This window comes from Scylla paramamosain, chromosome 16 (genome assembly GCF_035594125.1).
Source record: "Scylla paramamosain isolate STU-SP2022 chromosome 16, ASM3559412v1, whole genome shotgun sequence".
Lineage (NCBI taxonomy): Eukaryota > Metazoa > Arthropoda > Malacostraca > Decapoda > Portunidae > Scylla > Scylla paramamosain.
In genome coordinates, this window is record NC_087166.1 from 10602501 (window position 1) to 10624868 (window position 22368).

The 22368-nt window shown below is 38.6% G+C and overlaps 2 protein-coding genes across 6 annotated transcripts in view; one reads left to right on the forward strand and one right to left on the reverse strand.

Moving 5' to 3' along the window:
- The window catches only part of LOC135108008 (1-acyl-sn-glycerol-3-phosphate acyltransferase delta-like), a 13234-nt gene extending 2845 nt beyond the window's left edge, over positions 1-10389 (forward strand). Inside the window, exons 1-9 of one of the 5 annotated variants that reach the window (XM_064018532.1) lie at positions 896-1031; positions 2857-2956; positions 4557-4751; positions 5299-5468; positions 5619-5780; positions 6040-6230; positions 6434-6581; positions 7265-7484; positions 7768-10389. In XM_064018532.1, coding sequence (XP_063874602.1) covers positions 4562-4751; positions 5299-5468; positions 5619-5780; positions 6040-6230; positions 6434-6581; positions 7265-7484; positions 7768-7856 — 1170 coding nt within the window. In that variant the 5' untranslated portion in view covers positions 896-1031; positions 2857-2956; positions 4557-4561 and the 3' untranslated portion in view covers positions 7857-10389. Of the gene's footprint in view, positions 1-871; positions 1047-2856; positions 2957-4556; positions 4752-5298; positions 5469-5618; positions 5781-6039; positions 6231-6433; positions 6582-7264; positions 7485-7767 lie in introns of those variants that run through there. The other 4 variants (XM_064018533.1, XM_064018530.1, XM_064018534.1 and 1 more) reach the window with 4 other exon arrangements.
- Positions 10390-16736: 6347 nt separating this feature from the next.
- On the reverse strand, positions 16737-22368 carry LOC135108009 (uncharacterized). The gene is made up of 7 exons (XM_064018535.1): positions 22224-22368; positions 21631-21698; positions 20013-20178; positions 18784-18869; positions 17963-18164; positions 17296-17471; positions 16737-16839 (listed from the first exon to the last, which is right to left on the reverse strand). Exons 1-7 carry the CDS (start codon positions 22276-22278, stop codon positions 16786-16788), a joined length of 807 nt encoding a protein of 268 aa, XP_063874605.1. The 5' UTR covers positions 22279-22368; the 3' UTR covers positions 16737-16785.

The window sequence follows — 22368 nt, forward strand, 5'->3', positions numbered from 1 at the left end:
GCAACCAGGGTAAGACAAGAAATAACGGGTTCAATCTTGAAAAATTTAGGTTTAGGAAGGAGATAGGAAAAAATTGGTTCTCAAATTGAGTGGTAGATTAGTGGAACGGACTCAGTAATCAATCATGTTGTTAGTGCTTGGACATCAGAGAGCTTTAAGAGAAGATTAGACAGGTTTATGGATGGGGATAATAGATGGAAATAGGTAGGTATATTTCATACAGGGACTGCCACGTGTAAGCCTGGTCGCTTCTTGCAGCTTCCCTTATTTCCTATGTTCTTATGTTCTTTTGAAACAAGAACTAAACACGCGCAAAAGCACCAAAGCCCACATATAAATAAAAAAAAAAAAAAAAAACTCACACTAAAAGCAAGACTAGAAAGAGAATAAAAGTGTTAGAAAAAAAAAAAAGTCAGTCTTCTCCGTGTCCTCATACTCGTTGCTTGGGCCGAGAAAAACACAAAACCCCACATTGAAATACAAAAAAAAAGTGAACTCACACTAAAAAAAAAAAAAAAAAGTTGAAATATTCAAGGAGGCGCAAAAAAAAAAAAAAATAATAATAATAATAACAATAGGAACCAGCCGTCCCCTCGTCTTCATCTTCACTGTATAGACTGAAACAAACCACAAAACACATAAAAACAACAAAATTTAAAACAAAAAAATAAACCTACAGTACAAAAACGCCTGTAAAAGCTTAAAAAAATGTAGAAAAATGTAAAAAAATAAAGGCCATTTGTCACCTCGTCCTCATCCTCGCTGTATAGACTGAAAAAAAAAACACACAAAAGCACATGGAAACGATAAATTAAAACACAAAAAAATAAACATACACAAAAAATAACATCCAGGAAAGCTTAGAAAGAGCAGAGAAAGGTAAAAATAAGAGCCGGCCACCCCCGTGTCTGCCTCCTCGCTGGGCTGAGCCGCCGAGGTGCGCAGTGCGGCATCAGCTGATACTAGACGACGCTGAACTGGACTGGACTGGAGCTGACCTTACACGCTGACCTATGCTAGCCCCCTCTCAGGCGAGTAAAGGACAGGTACCATACACGTCCTGACCCCTGGGTGCCCGTGGGGGGAGTGTAGTAGGTGTGGTAGGGATGGAGAGCCGGGTGTGTGTCTGTGTGTCTGTGTCTGTGTCTGTGTAGGAGGACGTGTCGGTTATTAATTATTTATTCCGTGTGCATCTGATTTGTGAGGGAGGCTGTGTCTATGTCAGCATGTGTGTTTTTATATAGGTCACTGTTATATGTCTTTATTTATTTATTTATTTTATTTTATTTATTTATTTTTTTCTGTTCGCTTTCCTCAGCCGGTAATGTTTTGGGGTGTATTTAGTTAATCTAGCCATAATACATTCAGCCGTTATCTACACAGGCCGTAGGATATGTAGGCTTCTCCTTGTTTAAGCCATTGAGACATTCCAGCCAGGTTTGGTTCAGCTAATATAAGTCTTCAGGTGTTCGTAATGTAAGCCACAAGACATTTCAGCCAGTGTTATTACCTGGTTCTTACCTATTGGGCTCCCAAGAGGGAACCCCATCACGGGTAGCATGCCACCCATAAGGAGAATCACCAAGGAATTTGTAACAATGAAAAAGGGCTGGAAAGCGTGCTATAAGCCCAGAACAAGTGTCAAGAGTATACAGGCAGATTAGCAGCAAAAATCAAATAGGCGGTCACTCAATAAGTTAGGTAATCCCTTCTTAAAACTATCAAAAGAATCTGATTTCTGCCATATTGATGAGAAGGAAGTTGCAGACTTTCACCACTCTGACTGGAAAAGAATCTATGCCTGGCATCACAATGACTGAGGAACAAAGATTTTGTGATGATATCCTCTTGTGCCAGTTGTAGGATGTTTCAGCTGATGTTATTTTGGGTTTTATGGAAATAACCCTAAGCAAATAATTTCCAGATCATGATTATTTATGGGCAAAAGTATGATTTATTTAATTATTTTTCTTTTCAATCACAATCTACACTATGAAGGGATTAACAAAAAAATTAATGAACTGAATTAATGTGACCTCATTTCCCCTTTGTGACTCACAACACGAGAGGGCACCCACAGCTTGCCCTCCAAATATAATTCTCTTCCTTCACACAACTCTCCATGCAGCTAACACACACACACACACACACACACCTTTCACTTAAAATTCAAAACTTTATGGCAACTCCTACTCCAGCCTTAGACTCCCTGTCTGGGGAGGGGACCACAAATGTCCCCAGGTCAGACTGCTCCTCAGGTGTCTACCCTAAGTGTCTTGACATTGTACTAAACTTTTTTATCATTAACTCCTGCAACATTAGCAGCCTTAGATCTAATTTTCAATCTGATCTAAACCAAACTTCTTGTCCTATCTACTCCTACACTGATGATACCACCCTGCACTTTTCCATATATTTTTGTAGTTGTTCAACACTTCAGGAATTTAACAACTCACACAGGAAAGCCACAGAACACCTGACTTCTAATCTGTCTAAAATTTCTGATTGGAGCAGAGCAAACTTGGTATTGTTCAATGCTTAAAAAACTCCAATTCCTCCATCTATCAACTCAACACAGCCTGCCAGATAACTATCCTCTCTTCTTTAATGACATTTCATTTGTTTTTAGCATAGGCTGAAAAGTGCCTGACTTTTATGATGGTCAGATTATATTTACTTTAGACTGTGTGACATTTTTGTTTTCATTTACTTTAATGAAGTCCTTGGAAGCTTTTATACTTTAGATTGAAAGACACATCAGTGGTTTTTACTACAGAATGAAAAGTGCCTGACCCATATGACTGTAATGTTTTTGGTTGTGTTTTGTTGTTTAGTTTAACCTGTAAAATATTTCAGCCTCAAGATGTTTTAGCAGAGAGAGAGAGAGAGAGACATAGAGAGCAAATCCTGACGTAATACAAAGTTGTGGAAACTGAACCATAATTCACAAGGATAAGTAAGTAAGGATAGTAAGTTTTAGCTGCGCAGTGTCAGGAGCAGCTATTAATACCACAAGCACCCTCTGTAACTCAGATGACGAAGACAGGGAGAATATTTGTCACTGTGCCATGCTGCTGCACTGAAATAGAGATTAGTATCAGTATTATTATTGGTAGAAGGGATACAGATTTTCTGTGATGTTTCATATTAGTGGAATTGAAACTCTGAAATTTGTGTTTAAATTGATTTTATTTATTTATTCATGTATTCTTTGTATTGATTGATTTGCTTAGTCATGTTTATTTATTAATTTGTTAGTTTATTTATATACCTCTCAATTAATTTGTTTCTCTGGTTATTTTTATGTAGTGATGTATTTGTTTATATTTAGTAAGTACAATGTCTCATGCTTTCCATTCTGTCAATATTGAGATCAATCTAGGTATATATCTTAGAGCAAGAACCATACGGATGTGAGATGAAAGATTGGATGTGAATTCTGTGTAATAATCCACATTACCAATATATATTATGCACCTTTAATAAATCACAAGATATTTTACAATTAAAAGGGACACTCCCATTGGGGGCTCTTGGTGCTGTATAGTGACTCGCTAGAATGCCGAGGTGTTGTCTATCACTTATGTAACAGCACTTGATGGCACGTGTTACCATGTAGTAATAGCATGGTGGCAGGACAGTCAAGGGTGGCCAAACTCCACTTGTACAGTCATGGTTAATAATTAAGTAACCTTTCACACTCCCACTGTTATGCATTTTCCCTCAATGTTGAATCCCCTTATCTAGGAATCTATCAATACTCAGGTTTTGTTATTAGATTTCCAGCAGATCAGAGGACTTGAGATGGAGAGAATATAGGGAACACAGTGGGAGGAAGTGGAGGTTATTCAACTTGAGACCACTTGTACCTCAGTGACCTTTGTGGCTCGACTGGTAAGATGTGTTGTACCTTGAGTGTCCTGTCAGGGTTCGATCTCTGGCTGCTCCCTCTCCTGGCTGCTCCCCTGTGATCAATACCTTCCTTTTTGTGTGCTGGTTACTGTGGCAAGAGTCTGACAATAATGGGAATTTTTTAATACTCTTTCAAGGTCATTGTTTGGTTACATTAGTTAAATTATTTATCATGTGAAAAGAGGATGTACTTGTCTTTTATCTATCCATATACCACACAGGTTGGCTCATACAAGTCAACACACACTCAAACACGTGTCGTTCACACTCATAGTCTTGTCGTTCCTTGGTGAAAAGGGAATACTTATCTTAATATTATCTAATAATGCTTCTGTTGTACTTTTAAGGTGATTTTCTAGTCACAGCATCATAGTAGCATCTTGCTCTTAGAAGAAAGGGACTAAAGTGTATCTGTTACCTAGCACCATCTCTAATAATCTATCTTTGTGTATACCAGGCCGGCAATTCCACGCGCACACACACACACACACACACACACACACACACACACACACACACACACACACACACACACATCATTCACCCTTCAGCCCTGTCAGCTTCTGGTGGAAAGGGACAGTCTTGTGGTCCTCTGTACTACATCCCTAATGCTTTTATGATAGCTAGATTTTACACCTTTGCAGACACCATGTGGGAATTGGAGGATTTCACCAAAATTCGCAGGTGGTATGCACTGCACCTGCTGCTCTGCGTCACCTTCTTCATATCAGGCGTGATAATAAATGCTGCACAGTTCCTGCTCTACGTCACACTGAGACCCTTCAACAAACGCCTCTACTGCAGCATCAACTACTACCTCATGTATTCCCTCATGTCCCGTAAGTATGAGTGTTGGCTCAGTAGTTCATGTGGGTCTGTGGGTGGTGTGCTTCTGTCATTGTCATCATCTTTTCTTTTGTCGTTTCCCTAGAGTGAGGGGTTAGCGCCATGTATGAGTCAACTCCAGTTGTTTCTGTCTCTTGCATCTTCCTCTGGAACTCTCATCCTTTACATTTGTACATTAATTCCATCCATCCATCTGTCTTCCTCTCAATCTCCCTTCTACTGGTTTTCTCCAGGCTCTTTTAATCAGTTCCTGGTCTTCTCTTTGTGCTGTGGGACCAAACCATCTCATTTTTTATCTTGTCTGTTCTGTAATGCATTCCACCCCAGCTCTCCTTGGTTCTTGATTTTGTTCAGTCTTTATCACAGGCTATATTTTTTTTAGATTATTATATACATGCTTGAAATGGGCTACATCTACTTATGGTTTGTGATATTGGAGGAATGGTATTTGTTTGTGTTTTAATGAGGAGTGTGTGAAGAAAGAGTGCTTAATAAGGATATTATATTTGTGTTAAATGTGTTTATTTTTCTCATCTACAGAAGTTTTGTTCCTTGCTGAGTGGTGGTCTGGCTCTGATGTGAGGGTGTTCACCTCAGACGAGTCGTACAAGCACTGGGGCAAGGAACATGCACTCATCATCATGAACCACACCTTTGAAGTGGATTGGCTTATGGGGTGGATCGTGGCTGACCGCAGTCAAACTCTTGGGGTAAACCTTCATGGAGTAATGGCAATATTGATAAATATTATATTAATCTTTATTCCTCTACACAGTATAAAATTTTTTATCAATGTTATTGTGTTTCATAATATTACTATTCCTTTCCTACAAGAATGATAAAAGAGGGTTCTTTTGCAGTCTGCAAAAGTATTTGTCAAGAAAATGATGCAGTACGTCCCAACTATAGGGTGGGCCTGGCGATTCTCTGATGCAATATTTTTGAATCGCAAATGGGAAGAGGATAAAACAGTTATGGAGACACAGATCAAAGAATTCTTTGATTATCCATACCCAGTGTGGGTGAGTAAGTCTTATTATTTCAGTACACAGTTTAGTCCTGTGGATGTGGCAGCCCCATGCCACACTGTGGTCTAGGTGACAAAAGGGACAGTGGACAAACTGGGGATTCCTCTCTACTGCTACAATGATTGATATACTTTGAGACTCTAAACATATTCAAGAAGCACTCCTTTTAGAGACAAGAAATTGCTTTACAATGCATGAAAACTGTTTTGTTTGTAATAACTGTAACTTGGATGCCTTTCTTCACAATGGACAGATGCTGCTGTTTGCTGAGGGTACAAGGTTCACTCCTGCCAAGCACAAAGCCAGCATGGAGTTTGCCCGCAAGAGAGGCCTGCCAGAGCTGAAGAGACATTTAATTCCTCGCACTCGGGGTTTCATCCAATGTGTCCAGTCACTTAAAGGAAACTTCCCAGTCATCTATGACGTTACTGTGGGCTTCAACACGTGAGTCTTGCTTCCCTAGTACAGCGTGAGTCTCTACCATTCCTAAAAATTTGCAGAACATTTTTTAAAGGATGTGATTCACTGACAGATCACAGCTTGCTTGGAACATCATATTCACTTGTAAGATTGGAGTGATTAGTTTGGTGCTAAATTTTTCAGGGAGTTTATCACCAGTCAGCAGATTATTTTGTGTTTCATTGCAGCAAGGAGGGCGTGGCACCAACCCTACAAAACATGCTGCGTGGAAGGAAGGTCATGAGTGAAATATACATACGGCGGATTCCTCTCAGCGAAGTTCCAAATGATGATGAAGGTGCATCAAACTACCTGCATGAGTTGTACAGGCAAAAGGTGTGTTCCCCTGCCAGCTCTCTTGGGGTAATACAATATGCTTTATGTTCATCACCATCACCATGTATAACCCCAAACACTGCCACTACCTGCATCAGTTGTACAGGCAAAAGGTACATCTTCCTGCCACCTTTCTTGAAGTAATAAGGTGTACTTTATATTCTTATCACCTTGAACAACCCAGACACTGCCACTAACTAGGCTGTAGAGGTAAGTAAAGTTCCTTACTCAACTTCTGATCACAATGTCTAACAATCTAACCATGAACTTGAATCTTAGTCTCCCTCTCTTGTTACATTCCCTCCTACCAATAAACAGCTCTTCTCCAGGCATCTCTTACATTCCTACAGTATCAGATCTGAGCTCCAGCCTTATCTTCCCCAGGCAGCATTTAGCATTATTCTCCTTTCACAGTTTCACTTGTGTCAGGTTGGCACCATGTATGTCTCCTCCAGTTGTTTCTGTCCCTTGCATCTTAAATTTATTAACTTTCCTACAGCACCAAACCTAAGCTCCAGCCTCTGTAACTGGCACCTTAGTGGGCCATTTCTTTTCCTTGACCAGTGCCTTCTTATATACAAAAAAGGCCTGATCTTCCTGAGACAATACTTAAGACTCCTACTTTGTCAGATCTAAGCTCTAGCCTGATGTGTTTAAAGTAATAATGAACTTTTGTGTTGCAGGACAAGTTACTGGACAGCTACATGAGGACAGGGAGCTTCACCCAAGAGAATGATCTGCCAAAGCACGACAGCCGTCCGATGCCGAGGAGACCGTACTCTCTCATCAACATGTTGTTATGGGCAGCCTTCGTGCTCTCCCAGATCCTCCGCTTTTATTACAATCTCGTCGTCAGTGGGTCCCTCTTGTCCCTCTCCTTTGCTGTCGGCATCGTCATCTGTGGTGAGTTCTTGCCTCTGCTTTTATGGGACTGGCACCTCAGTGGGCCCTCTTTTTTGTTCCTCTTGGCCAGTTCCCCTCTTATATGTCATCATTTTGTGTAATGTCTATGTTTTCTTATGTGGTTGTATGGTGTGATGAACTCTTGGCCACTTACTTTCATCATCATAATTTTGTATATAGTTTGTGTCTTCCCTTACATGGTTGGATGGCTTGTGAGTAATTTCATTTATTCTGGTATTCATGTTTGATTTATTCTGCATATACATAAATGTTCTCCTTACAGCATACATCGGCCTGTACAAGATGATAGCACTAACAAAGATAGAGAAGGGATCAGAGTATGGAAGCACAGACACCAAGAAGGAAGAGTAGGATACCTATGTGAGGGAAACAGTTTCTGCTAAGGTAAGGCATTTCATCTCTGAGCCTCTAGGGATTTTTCACATCATTTTGTAAGCAGCGCTGTTACAAAAGTTGGTACTTGATCGAGTTAATAGGTTCCGTGATGTTTATTTTTGTTTATTTTTTGCATTAGAAGTTGAGGATGTTATTGTTGAATATTGACAACGTTTTCATACCAGTAGACTCCTCCACAGTCAAGTGCTGCAGTTGTATTGCAATGCTTTCTTAGAGAAACTGTTTTTTTACTAGTTTATATTAGGAATTGTATAATTTATATTGTAATGTTCCAATTGCTCCTTAAGATCTAGGCTGAAACTGATTGGCAGTGGTCATTATTATAAATATTTAGTGCAAAGCAGATGCATTACAATAGGCACATTATAAATTTCTGCTGAACTAGCTGAGGTTTGGGTGTAATGAATCATAATTATACTAGTAAGTCATTAGTTATGGAAATACAAGAGGAAACTTGAGTCTAAAAAGTTAAGTTTCTATAAATAAGATAAATTGTATGTAATTTACATGGGATATTTTTTGTTGGTTTGAAATTGAGGATGACCAATATATTTATATACCAATATATGAGTAACTCAGGGGATCCCATCAATTTAATGTTCTGTAGAGTGTATTATTGGAAGACACTGGTACTTGCATGGTATTAGTCCCACCCAAAACTAGCATTTGCTCATTCATAGCACTCTGTAGGAACTATTGCTGCTTTAGCAATAGACAAAGCAACTTGCACCAAACCTTGTACTCCTCAAGTCAATAAGCATCTTAATTCCCTGAAGATTAGACCTGAAGGTGGGATACTGAAAGGTGAATCATCTCAATATGAGTTAGTTTTCACTTCATGACTCAGCAACTGTATTTCAATCTTATTTATTTTTAGTTAATTTTATTGGTTTCAGTCTTGTGATTGGAACACTAAACCCAATGTTGGCTTGGTGACCACAGCTGTTGTGGTTTTGTGGTATGGTGTGTGATGAATGAAGATTATATATTGTACAGTAAACTGGTGGATTTCTTTCAATGCAGGCCTTGTGTTGGTTGTTGGAAGTAAGTCAGTAGCATGTTTTTGTATTTGAAGTGGTTCAAACAATAATTTATTTCTTGTAGCTAAAACATATCTACATGATAACAATCTCAGATGATTCAATCATCAGCTGATTTTGATTTTTAAATTTTCATTTAATATTTTGGGTTCGACTTGTGAACCTTACCTAGTGTTCTTGTGTGAGATTTATATTCTCACAAAAATTAGGGAGGCATCTTAAGTCATGGTTTTATGTATGATTTTTAGCTCATAAATTAGTTTAAATTAGTATTTTGCATTTGCTGAAGTTTTTAGGTAATAGAGATGTGCCTGTACTAGCCAAGAGAGCCTGTGGAGCTGACTGCAGGGGTGCTGAGGCAGCATCAGGTGAAGGCTTAAATTGCTGATTTTACTTATTTCTTGTCAACATTTGAATGCCTGCTTCATTTGTGACATTGTTATTTGTTTAGCATTGCGTGATGAGAGACCCTAGACTTGGGTTGCCATGAGGTCCTACCACTGAGAAAAGACCTGTTTGTGAGTTTCTTTTCTTTTATTTTGCTTAATGTGTACAGTGTGTACAAACTTTGGGCCAGTTGTTCATGTTCATACTTATGAAAGGTGCACTCCATGTCCCTGAAGTGTTAAACCAAAAACCAGTGACGTCACTGAAGCGGTGCAGGTGGTGTGCATTTCTGCGGCACTGTGAGCAGACCAAGTTGTCTTGTAGTGCCAGTAGTGACTAGCCACCTCCTTGCAGTGCTATAGTGAGTGAAATGGTGCTGTTCTAACTGCTTTATTACGATAGGTAAATTGTGTTCACGATTCACACTGTAAAAGCAGGATGGTCATCAAATTTTGCTCTCTTTATCACTTTCTCTGTTGGTAGCTGTTCCAGTCTACAGGACCTTGTGAAACACAGCTGCTCTTCTTTTTCCCACATCACAGCTGGAAGTTTGCAAATTTATCACATTATGCTCTTATTTATCTCGGAACATGGTTGTGTTTTACTTTCATATTGTGATCCCAGAAAGACAGATGAGGGATAGCAATAGAGACAGAACAGAGCTCGAGTGGTTGGTCAGTGTGTGAGTCACTCTTTTGGCCGCAAATGGGGAAGGGACTCAACTCTGCCATTGTCACTGCAATAAGCTGTATAGAGTTACTAGGGTGGCGAGGTGTCAGAGCTGAGTCGAGGTGACCCCAGGAGACCATGTACAAAGGTAGTACAAATTTGTTTGGGTCTCTGGTCCTCATCAGCCTTCTCATACCCCGTGGATCCCAAGCTGTTCTTTCATTTCTTTCACACCCACTTACCACAGCCGGTGAAGGAAGAGAAGTGTTGGATTGCTTTTCTGTCTGTGTGTAGGATTCCAGACAGGATTTTACTCTGTATATTGAGACTTTATTTTGGAACCATTGTAGAATGTTTGCATCACTAGAGATAAAATTATTGTTCCATGTAAATGCCAAGGTTATTATCCCCAGATTTTTTGTGTGGCAGTATGATTAAGAGAACTCTAAATTATACAACGAATTCCAAATCTATTAAGAAATCTTCCATTACCATTCATAAAACTGATAATAGGTATTCCTCCCAAGAGTGGCCAGTGAGGAGAAGTCACTGTCTTCCCATCAGATCCAGGAAAGGGACAACTTGTCATTTAGCTTCATACATCAGTCATATCAGCTCATTTGAAACTCAACATTTGTGATCATACCTTCCTCCGAAAGTGAGTGGCTTTCAAAATGCCTCTGATTTTGTACATAGTAAGCTGAGGGTGAAGTTTTGGTGAGCCACAGTTCCTCCTGAGTATCAAGAGCCACGCTGGATTCTGTGCTGGCATTGTAAGGCAGTCCTTTGTTGCGTGATATTAGTGTTAGGTCACATTAAGTGTAAGTTATCTCCTGTTCAGTACTTGGTTTTTGTTAATTTCTGCTTGTTCATCTGTAGAGAAGATAATGTCTTTACTTCCTCTTTCACATAAACACTCACCCAAGTCATTGTAAACACAGTAACTCAAGTATAGATAAAATGTAGTGAAAAGTCAGAAGTGTGTAGAAAAAAGGTGTCATGAGTCAGGAGAATGGGCAGGTTTCTTTTAGGTCTTAGTTCTTTTGGTTCAGAAGGAAGTGGAAAGGTAGATCAGTGTCGGATTGTCAGTGGGATGCCTCATGAGGGTGTGCTAGGACTTCTACAAGGAAGGTAGGAATATAGACACATAAATACTAGATTATCAGAGGCATCCCATTTTAGAAGGTGCGCTGAGAACAAACTGCTGTGAAGGAAATTTTGAGTAACACTGAGCGCATCGTCTGACCTAGGGTGCCTGTCAGAGAACAAGAAGAATTAGGATGTATATTTTGGACTGGATTACTATTTACACTGCTTGCAACAGATATATTGGTTATTAGAATATTTGCTATGTACATACGTGTAAATATATGAACAGTTGTGGGTACACCTATGTGGCAACCTTAAGTCATACCTGAGGCACCACTGATGAATCTAGCACCTGAAGAAGAACACCTTGTGACAGCAAGAATAAGTCATGGCTGGAAGTTGAATAGCCTTCGTGTTCTTTTCTCTTAATCTTAAATCCTCTGGTCTGTTGACAATCTGCTTACAGAATCTGGCAACATTGATTTTTCAGCAGATCAGAGGGTGTAAGACTGAGGGGAATGCTAGACACTGGAAGGGAGTGCAGTGTGTTACTTGACTAATGGCCTTGGCTGTACATTGTATCCTGGTGACCATAAGGTATTAGCTTCACTAGCTATTAACTTGTGCACCAGAAAATAAAATGACCAAGAAGTTGTAATGAGTGAAGTTCAGAGTCATCACACAGCAGTAAAGCACTAGGTAATAAAACAGCCAAGAAATTATAAGTGAAGTATAGAAAGGCTCAACACACAACAGTAAAGTACAAGATAATAACCAAAAAATCTGTAATAAATAAAGTTTAGATACTCATCACTCAGCAGTCATGTGGAATATAATGCTGTAGAGTAAGGAATCAAATCCCAGACACCCAGTAGAAGTAAGGCATGTACATAAACACACAATGTCTAGTGTGGATAAGTGAGTGTGACTGAAAAATCTTGGCAGTGAGAGTAACAAATGATCTGGCAGCATGTCACTCAGAAAATGGAATTACTTTATTTCAGTGGCATTTTAACCCTTTTACTGCCATGAATATCTTTTGCCAACTCTCATACCACTGTCAAAATTGTTTGTGTGAAGACACAAGATGGAAAAACAGAATAGTCCTTATTTTTGTTTACATTACAGATATAGCACAGAAAGGAGAGAAAAGTGCTTAAGAAGTTGTAGGTGTTAAAAAGAACATTTGTTTACCAATGAAGGGGTTAAATCTTGTCAGTGGGAATAATATCTGATCTGGTGACATGTCACTCAGAAAATACATTGATTACCTTCCTTCAGTTCCACATGACTAAATCTTGGTAGTGACAGTAACAAACTGATCAATGTGTCACTTAGAAAAATGGATCGATAACTTGACTTCAGTGCTGTATGGTTGATGTCTGGTGCTTCCTTGACTTTCTTGGCTTTCACTAACTTAACAGACAGCGAACCATAACTGCAGCCTTTACTATTTGTCACAAAGTCATCTCACACACACACACACACACACACACACAGAGTTGTCAGATGGTTGGCCTTGTTGTGGAAGGGAATCTGTCACACTTTCATTGAGACCGAGTATATTTTATTGTATATTATATATTAATTAATTAATTAATTAATTTATTTATTTATTTATTTATTTAACTATTTATATATTTATTTATATATATATTGCTTCACTGTAAGGAATGTCAGATTCATACAAGCAGTGCACAGTTTCACACCAGCGTCAGATTATAGGATTGAGTCACCCTGATGGTCTTGATTTATGCTCTCATAATCTTTGAAAGAGGAAGGGGAGGGGAAGGAGCAAAGGTTGCACTGGGAGAGGGCTTGGTGCAGTTATGGGAAGTACTGAGCTAACTTGCCATTATATGCACAATGCTGTAAATTTTCTATCTCCTGATCTGCTCTGTTTTCACAAACAGTGATGTTAGACAGTTCTAATTTTTTTTAACACACACACACACACACACACACACACACATCAGGGTAATTCACTAAGCTCAAATGAACTGCTCTTCCTTTTAAGCTGAGCTGCCAAAACTCTTATCTTCTAGGAACAACCCAAGCTATGTAGCTTTGTAGCTCCATTGCCACATTCACCTACTTATCAGTGGTTGTATTGGATAATTTTGAAGATGTATTCATGTATTACATTGTTCAAGATGTGGTCTGTGATTCTAATTGGAACTCATAAGGAAGAACTTTATTTATATTAAAAAAATTACATCTCACTGTCATTTTCAATATTTCACATTAAGTCTTTAAAATCTTGTTCATCTATTTAACTTTATAGGTATTGTGTTTACTCTTTGGGTGTGGACAGTTTTATACTCATGACTGGGATGTGACAAATGGAATGTGCTCACACTCATCAGACAGTGCCATCATGTGTCCTTCATAACACCTGGAGGTGTGGCGAGGCATTACTGTGTAGCTAGTCCAACTGGTTGTTTCATGACCATCTAGTACTAGCATATGTTATCACCCTTAGATGGAGGTTAAGGTTGGCAGGACAAATGGGTGTGGTGTGTCATCTTTTCTCTGAGTCTTGCTGTAGTTGTTTTTAGACTCAAAAAAAAAAAAAAAGAAAGAAAAAAACATTGCACATGCCAAGAACTGACGCCATGTGTCAGTGTTTAATATAAAGTAAATAAATGTCCAGCAAGTCTTGGTCCAAGAAATTTCCTCTGCTCTAGAGTTTAGAAGGCAAGTTAGTGTATGAGAGTTTTTAAGTTATTCTGATTAGAGATGCTGCTATACCTGGCTATATAGTTTTTAACATTACTATTGTAAATCACTATATACTGTTAAATTATTCTTTCGCTCAAACTATACAGCAATTCTGAAATAGCTAGACTGCCACAAGGATGCATCTCCCTCACCTCTTAGGTCACATTTTAAAGAAGTCTTGCCTCATCCCACAAGGGGTCAAGGCAGAGTCCTCAGCTTCCAGACTGGCTTAACAGTAACAGTAGAAATATGCAGCAACATGACAAAGGTCAGCACTTGGCACCCCACTCTGCCTGCTGGTCCATCTTCCATCTTCCCCAGTCCCCCCTTCACAGCAAGTACAGCTTCTCCCCTCCCTCCTCCTCCCACTCCGCAGCCTTGCTCACATGTTCTCACCAGGGGCATTATCCATAAACTTGTAAGAATAGAACACATAGAAACTCTTGCCAAACATAAATTCCATTAGTTTGGTTGAGCAGTACAGATATTGATGGATCAGTGGATAAATGCCCTTCATGAAATATTGCTTCAGGCAACATTGAGACATTTCTATACTTTTACTTATTTATATTTGATTTCTGTTAATTTTGCATATAAAATTCTAAAGAGAGAGTATAATTGTATCTTAGAAATTCTGTTTCTTCAAATTCGGTATTTTATTTTAAAGTTGTGTTGACAGTTGAGGTGTTTGTACACCAGTGGTGGAGTGTTCAGAGCTGCCATATCTCTTGATGAAGAGTTGCTGAGCTTGGCAAGTGAAGAGACATGAAAATACCCAAAAGTTGTCTATAGATATATGTCATTATTTTTCAGTTTATGACATTTTAGTTATTTATCAATTGAAATATCACATTAAGGTATGTAACTGCCAGTGTGAAATACTCTCCTGCAGGCAGCCTTCTCCTGAACATGTGAGGGAACATATTCCAGTCAGGATGATCAAAACACTAGAAATAGTCCACAGACTGAAACAAGAGATTCCTAAGTCTGCTAACTTTAACATGATCTTCAATTACAATGAACTTTAAAACATCATGTCATTTTGGAAAATGTATAAATTTTCTGAATATTTATACCCATTGTTCAGTCTTTCATTTTTAATTAATTTGTGTAAAATGTGAATGTGACTGGACATTTTGAATGAGATGTACAATATTAAGTAATTGTGTTTTGCTTCTTGTAATTTTTGTGTTAGACATTCCATCAGTGTAATGAAGTGACCACTAGGCGGCACCAGTCTTTACAAAACATTTGAGTTGCTGCTTTACAAATAATGGTGCAGTGTTAAGATGTCTCAAGCCATGCACAAAGTCTGTGCCCAAAAAGGAAGAGTACATCTAAGAGTAATTTAGTTTTCTCAACACAGTACTTTTTTAAAGACAGTCCTGGGTAGAGATATATTCTTGATTATTGACCAGTTATTGCATGGTGAAAGATTTATCTAAAGTTGGCACTTCTGTGCCTCTGAAACATTACCTATTTTTCTTCAAATTGATATTTTTTACAGTGTTTTTACACAGACTTTTCCTGGCAGGGTTTGCAGTTTGCACCCTCAACACACAGAAGTTATTTCTCTACAAGAGACTATTTCTTGAGCCAGTACAGATGTGCACCACAAGTACTGTAGTAGTACAGGTGATGCAGCAAACTTCCAGAGCCATCCTTTCATATCAATACTTATTATATGATTAGTAATTTAGTGCAACATATATATTTTAGTAAATTCCTTTTCAAAGTTCAAGATCTCTCCATCCTGTGTTCTGTGGAAGATAGGAGAATGGAAAACAACAATTAAGTGTACTATTGGCCTTGTGCTCGATGTCTCATGAACAAAATGTGGAGTGAAATAAATTCATCAAGAAAAGCTTACAACCACTAGTCAGGCTTTGTTATGAAGGTACAATCTGAACAAAGAGAATAGGTTTAGTCGATAGCCTTGTTATGAGATGAGTTTAGATTAAGGATATTGTAGTCACTATGTTTATTTTCTACAAAAGTGTGCAGTTAATGAGTTGTGCAGACTGAACAAGGTCATGCACTGACATCACTCTGTAGCCATATAGTGAACGGATTCCTTCACCGTGATGAGAATTACTGAACTAAAAGTTGTGATGATGAAAGTTTGTTTCTTAGTGTTTAGGAAATGCTCAAAAAATAAGCCAATTAGGTATTCCATATAAAATCTTCCAGCTTTTCCTTATTGTAAAGATGTTTGTAGAGAGTAAAGTGATCATGAAAAATAGGGGCAGTCACTTGTGTTTGCTGAGCTTGGAAAGTCACCTTGAGTCCAGCTTGAGTGTTTTGTCCATTGGCTGGTAATAACATAACAATCTTGTCTCTTTTTGCCACTTTGTGTGTACAGGATTAGTGAGGATTGTCTTGAGTGTCTCCAGGTGGCCATTTACTTGATTGTTTGCTCTTTGGCAGAAACCATCGACAGTCATTTAATGTGAAAAGGAACTTATTTACTGTATATGTAAATATTTTATACAGAATAAAGTTTCCACATTGTTGCCCACACAGTCTTTTGCTACATGATCATAACTTCATAGCAATACTGAACACCAGTAAACATTTGAGGAGTACTTACCTTGCTGAGGTGCTGTGCCCCTGCAGACATCGGGGAACATAGAATCTCTCTCTCTCTGGTCAACTGTAGCAGATGTTCAGCCTTACTTCCACTTCCTACTGCTCTCACTATTCTAGCCTCATACTTTTCTCATTGTCTTCCTCTTGCTCTTCTACCTGGAATTCTTTTCATTAAACTTAGGTCCTCTATCTTTCCTTTTCTTGTTACATGTCCTATAAATCTCTGAGGAGTTCAAGGAGAATGTTGAACTCTGTATGAGGAGAATTGGTGTCACTTTTCAATGAGGGAATACTTACACCAATGAATGAAGAGTACAAGGAGAATATTGAACTCTCTATGAAGAGGAACTTCACTTTATTATAAGGGAATGAAAATGTGCAGGAGTGGATCAGAAGGGATCATCTCCAATGTCACTCTTGTGGCAGCCGCACGTCCCACACACCTGTTGTGGAGGAGAGTGGTGAAGTGACTCCAGTGTAGAGAAGTGACTATATATACTCATGGTCCATAGTCAAGTGATACACTTCAGTTATTTCTACTGTGTTTCGTGTTTTCTTTAAATTTAAGTCCTGGTAAGAAACCATCAATGTCTTATGTTATAAGGAGATTGTTAGTACATCAGAGGATTTAGAATGAAGGGAAATGCAAAACACAGAGGTAGTGAGTGCAGGAAGTTATTTGACTGAGTTCTTATATTTTATGAAAAGCATTAAGCTTAGGATTCAGGGGAAATACAAGACAGAGATAGTAAGTACAGAAAACTACTTGACTTCTGACAAAGCTACAGTATATCAGCAAGTAGAGTTAGCCAAAAGGAACGTAACGTATTGGAGCCCATCAAGTGACCACTCACCAAAGAACTTGAGTGTAAATTACAACACCAGTCAGCCACACCCACCTGCAGAGAAGAGCCAGTGCAGCCCACCAGGCCACACAGGTCCCAGTCGTCCCTGAAGATTGGTGACTTGAGTCCGTGCCACCAGTCAATGTTGGAGTCTGCCATCCAGCCTTCCCCATCCTCTTGCTTCAGCTCTATCAGGTTGTCCCAGGTCACCATGTGCTTGTTAGGGCTTCCTGTACATCAATAGTGGACATTATCCATCTCTACACCAACCATTTAACATGAAGGAGTAGATGGATGATAAACAGATGGATGATAAACAGTGAGTTGTGAGTGCCTAGGACATGCTTTGTGTAAGTTAACTGGTGTTCTACTATATCCTTAATTTGTGTTTTGTTTTCATTTGTTTTTCCTCCATGCATGATGATAATGAGCAAGTTTCAAGTGTCCTGCAGCTGCTCTGTGTAGCTCAACTGGTGTTTTACCATCTAATTACTTCATGTTTTCATCTGTTTTTCTTTAGTGGATGATGATGAACAGCAAGCTTGAAGTCCCCAAGTGTTGCTTTGTGTGTAGATGTTTTGCTGTTATTATTTTGTTTCCTATCTGTTTTTCCTCCACGGTGATGAACAGTGAGTCTTAAATGCCCATGACCTGCTTTGTATAAATCAATTGGTGTTTTGTGTTTAATTACTCTATGTTCTACTTCTACTTGTTTTCTCACCTGGGTTCCTGAAGTCCTCATAGTAGCAGCAGGTGCCGGTGCCTCCATCGTCATGGTAGGTGCCATGGTTGCTCTTGCCGATGTATGCCACTGGGTGAGTTGTGTTGAAGGCCTCATAGTGGCCAGGGATGCGAGTGTACCAACCATTCTTCTGGCCAAACATCACCTCATGCATGTGCGGGCTCAGCGTCCAGTCACGGATCTACACATGATGTTAGTCATGGATGATAAACCGTCAGTCATGTTGAAGACACAGGATTTATAAGACATGGATGAAGGTGTATCACTACATAGACTATAAAGCACCAAAACTTCTTGTAGTGTGCAGGTTCTCATAGTGTTAACCAGACGTAGCTGAATGTTTTACTGTTATGGTTGTCTTTTGTTAATATTTAGACACATATCTGGTTTGTAGAGTGTGTACTGGGGGTTAGATTACATGCAGGTCTTCATAACGCCAAACTAATGTAGCTTAAACTTTCACTGCCATGGTTGTTTGTTAACATTTAGATGTATCTGGTTTATCAAGTGTAACGGGGATTAGATTACACACAGGTCTTCATAATGCCAAACTGATATGTTTATAGCTTAACCATTTTACTGTTATGGTTGTCTTTTGTTAACTGATTTGTCAAGTGTACTGGGAATTAGATTTCAAGGTTTTCATTGGGCCAAACTGATATAGCTTAAGACTGACATTCCTATAATTGTCAGAATAAGCAAATGACAATAGTACATAGTGTGACTGCTCATTGGTGCTGATTGAATGACTGACAGGTGTTGGAGGATTCAGCAAAGTTGTCTTTCCTTCACACCCTTACCTTAACCACAATGAACTCCCACCAAGCATCTCTCTCCCCTGAGCAGCAGTCACAGTCCTCGTTGTACCCATAGAAGTTCCAGTATGCTGTGGCAGGTGGATGTTTCTTTTTTATCAATGGCTGTTAATTTTTTTTCTTTTCTTTGACATGGAGATTAGTCAAGGGCACAAAATATTAAAAGAAAGCCACTTCCCAAAAAAATTGAATAAGTTTTCTAAAAGATATGGCAATGTAGTTCAATAAGAGTCTTAATACTTTTCTCTTAAAACACTTCAAGTCGGGAAAGGAGAAGAACAAAAAGGCAGAGAGTTCCAGAGTTACAAGTTAAAAAGAGCCTGCTCAATTGCTGCTTCCCAAGAAGTCAGTTTCTAAAAGGTATACCAATTCTGTTCCAAAAGTGTCTTGATGCCTCTCTCACTAAGCAGTTAAGGTCATTGCAAGGAGAAAAAACAAGGTGAAGAGTTAAGTTTACCGGTGAAAGGGATGAGAGTGAAGATAATGGTTCACTCTTGCACAAATGAGATGGACAGAGGGTAAGAGTGAGCAGTCTTGTGCAATGAGGCCTTGGGAAGGAGGACGGGAAATGCATGTTTTTTTTTTCTTTTTTTTTTTCTCATTCTTCATCCTACATGAGTGTAAAGATAAAACCTGTATTCAGAAATGCCTTGTTCTTTTGTCAGGACAGTTTTAAAAGGCCACAAAGGTAATTAGTTCGGTTTTCGTTATTACCATTCATGATGCTGAATACTTGTTGAACTGTTAGTAGAATAATGAAAGCACCTGCAAATCTCAGTAGCCTCCCGTAGAGCACGTTAAAAGTCATGATAAGATACTGAAATTGGGTTTCCAAGGTTAGCCATTGAAAATGGTGAATACTTGTTAAACTATCAAGAGAACCATGAAAACACTTGAAAACCCCAGTAACCTTCCCTAGAGGACGTTAAAAGCATTCGTGACAAGACACTGAAGTGTTTGAGAATACAGCCTCAGGATCATATTTTGAAACACGCATCGCACCTCTCGTTGAAGTTACACAGATTTGTAAGGATTTTTTTTTTTTTTTTTATGGTTCTAATGGCAAATTAATAAGATTTCTACGTTATTAAAAGGAGAAACACTCTTGAGAGTCGGCTAATCATCTCTGTGGCCTTGGAAAAGTCATGGTGAGAGGGCAAAGTTTTTCAGAATACAGGCCTTAAGTGGCATTGTTTTCCCTGAGCGCCACTGACCAATGTGGAGGTGGTAGCCACAGGTCATGGCGTGCCAGTAGGTGGGGATGCTGCCTCCCGCCACCGAGTCATAGTCCCTGTTGCACTTCCTGGACCAGTCTCCGGATTTGCGCGCCTCGAAAAACTCCTGGGCGTTGTGAGGGAAGCACAGGTTGCCCTCACCTTCCTGTGCCAGAGAGAGAGAGAGTTATTTAGAATAGTGTTATGATCAACTCAGTCAATTTCAACTATGCTTTCTCGTCAAATGTTTTCAAAAGCCACGGAGATTGTCTTAGTCGTGTTTTCATGAGTGTTGTTGTTGTTATTATTATTATTATTATTATTATTATTATTATTATTATTATTATTAATTTTATTTTCTTTTTTTTTTTCATATTGACGGTGCATAAGCCTTGTTAAAAATACATTACTGTAATCATGATAACATCCTTTAAATCCCGAATAACTTCCCCTGGACCCCTTCAAATGTAAAATGATTAGACGAAGAAATGTCACTGATAATATTTTTCGGACTGTTTGGGAGCTAGCACCTTCATTATTTTTAATCGCCCCAGGCCAGACACCCCCTTAAATTAAAAAAAAAAAAAAAAAGAAAAAAAGAAAAGAAAAAGAAAACATAACCCTAATCTAGCCCTGCCTCACGGCGCAGTCAACATCCCCGATAGTACTGCTGGGTTCACAAATCACGCATGTTGCAAGTATCCGTGGCGTGGGTGTCAAGCAGGTGGTATTATTTGGACTTCTGTTACGCAAGAGAGGCTCCGACCGAACACGAAGACTGAAAAAAAGTTCCATTGAAGATACCAGTCCCCAAAGAGTGTAGTTAAAAGGATTATCCAAAATTCGAGTCTTGAAATCTCCCTCCTAAAACAAACCAGTTTAAATGTAGGGAGATACTGAACCAGGCAGAGAGTTCTAGAGTTCACTATTGCATTATTGCTTCATGATTCCCTCCTTCCCTTCCTCTCCCCCTTCTCTCTTCCTGAGCAGATGTGTGTGTTCCCAGCCTCACGTGTCCCTCCGCGCCGCCTTCCCACAGACACTTCGCTCAGCACTGCGTTGCTGCGTTTTCAAAATCTTCCCTCCTCCTCATTATTTGCTGAGAAAAATACTCCTTGTATCTATCCCATCTATCTATCTATCTATCTATCTATCTATCTATCTATATATATATATATATATATATATATATATATATATATATATATATATATATATATATATATATATATATATATATATATATATATATATATATATATATATATATATATATATATATATATATATATTTTTTTTTTTTTTTTTGTTAGCGTATTTATTTATGTTTGATCACTAATCTATTTAGTTAGTTACTTATTTTTCTATTGTCAAACTACTACTGTTAATTAAATTTTCGTATATAATTTTCCTTGAGAAAATTATACCTCACTCAAACACTCCCATTCCTAATACTTTCTGAAAGTAAAACAAAGAAATAAGATAAAAAATAGAACAAGGAGAGAGAGAGAGAGAGAGAGAGAGAGAGAGAGAGAGAGAGAGAGAGAGAGAGAGAGAGAGAGAAGGCCGTCTCTCGCATTAATGTTTGTCGTATCCTTTACATTTCCGTTCCTCTCACCTTGGAGTCAAAACGCAGGTAGGGGGCGTAGTCCCTGGCAAACTGGCTGACGTCTGACTCTGCGTTGCCTGGCGAGGAGAAGCGCGGTAAAGCAGTAAATTTGTGGAAATCAATCGCAGAGAATTAATCTCCGGACAGTATGCATAGTTAACGTAAAACTTTATGTAGATAAGATTCTTCTCTCTCTCTCTCTCTCTCTCTCTCTCTCTCTCTCTCTCTCTCTCTCTCTCTCTCTCTCTCTCTCTCTCTTCTTGCTTTCATTCATTTTCTTTCTTTTTCTTCCTTTCTTTCTCTCTTATAATGAAGTTAATTCCCTCCTACATTTTTAAATAGCAATAATAATAATGATAATAATAATAATAATAATAATAATAATAATAATAATAATGATGATGATAATAATAATGAATAAGAATAATACATAACAACAAAAAATAAACATAAAATATGATAATGACTAAATAAAAGAAAAATAGAATAAAAAAAATAAGACAAAAACAAAATCAAATAAAATAAACAAACAAAACAAATAAACAAATAAAGCAACCAGGTATTCTACTGTAACTATTTTCTAACAACTGGGAACACCTTACCTAAACCCACGAGGGCCAGAAACAGTAAGGGCAAACTAAGACGCATTCCCTTCATCCTGCTCCTCTTTATCGTCCTCGGCTCAGTGAGGGCGAGGGTCCCACAAGCTTCCTCTTATATACCACCTGCCTTTATCTCTCCCACATA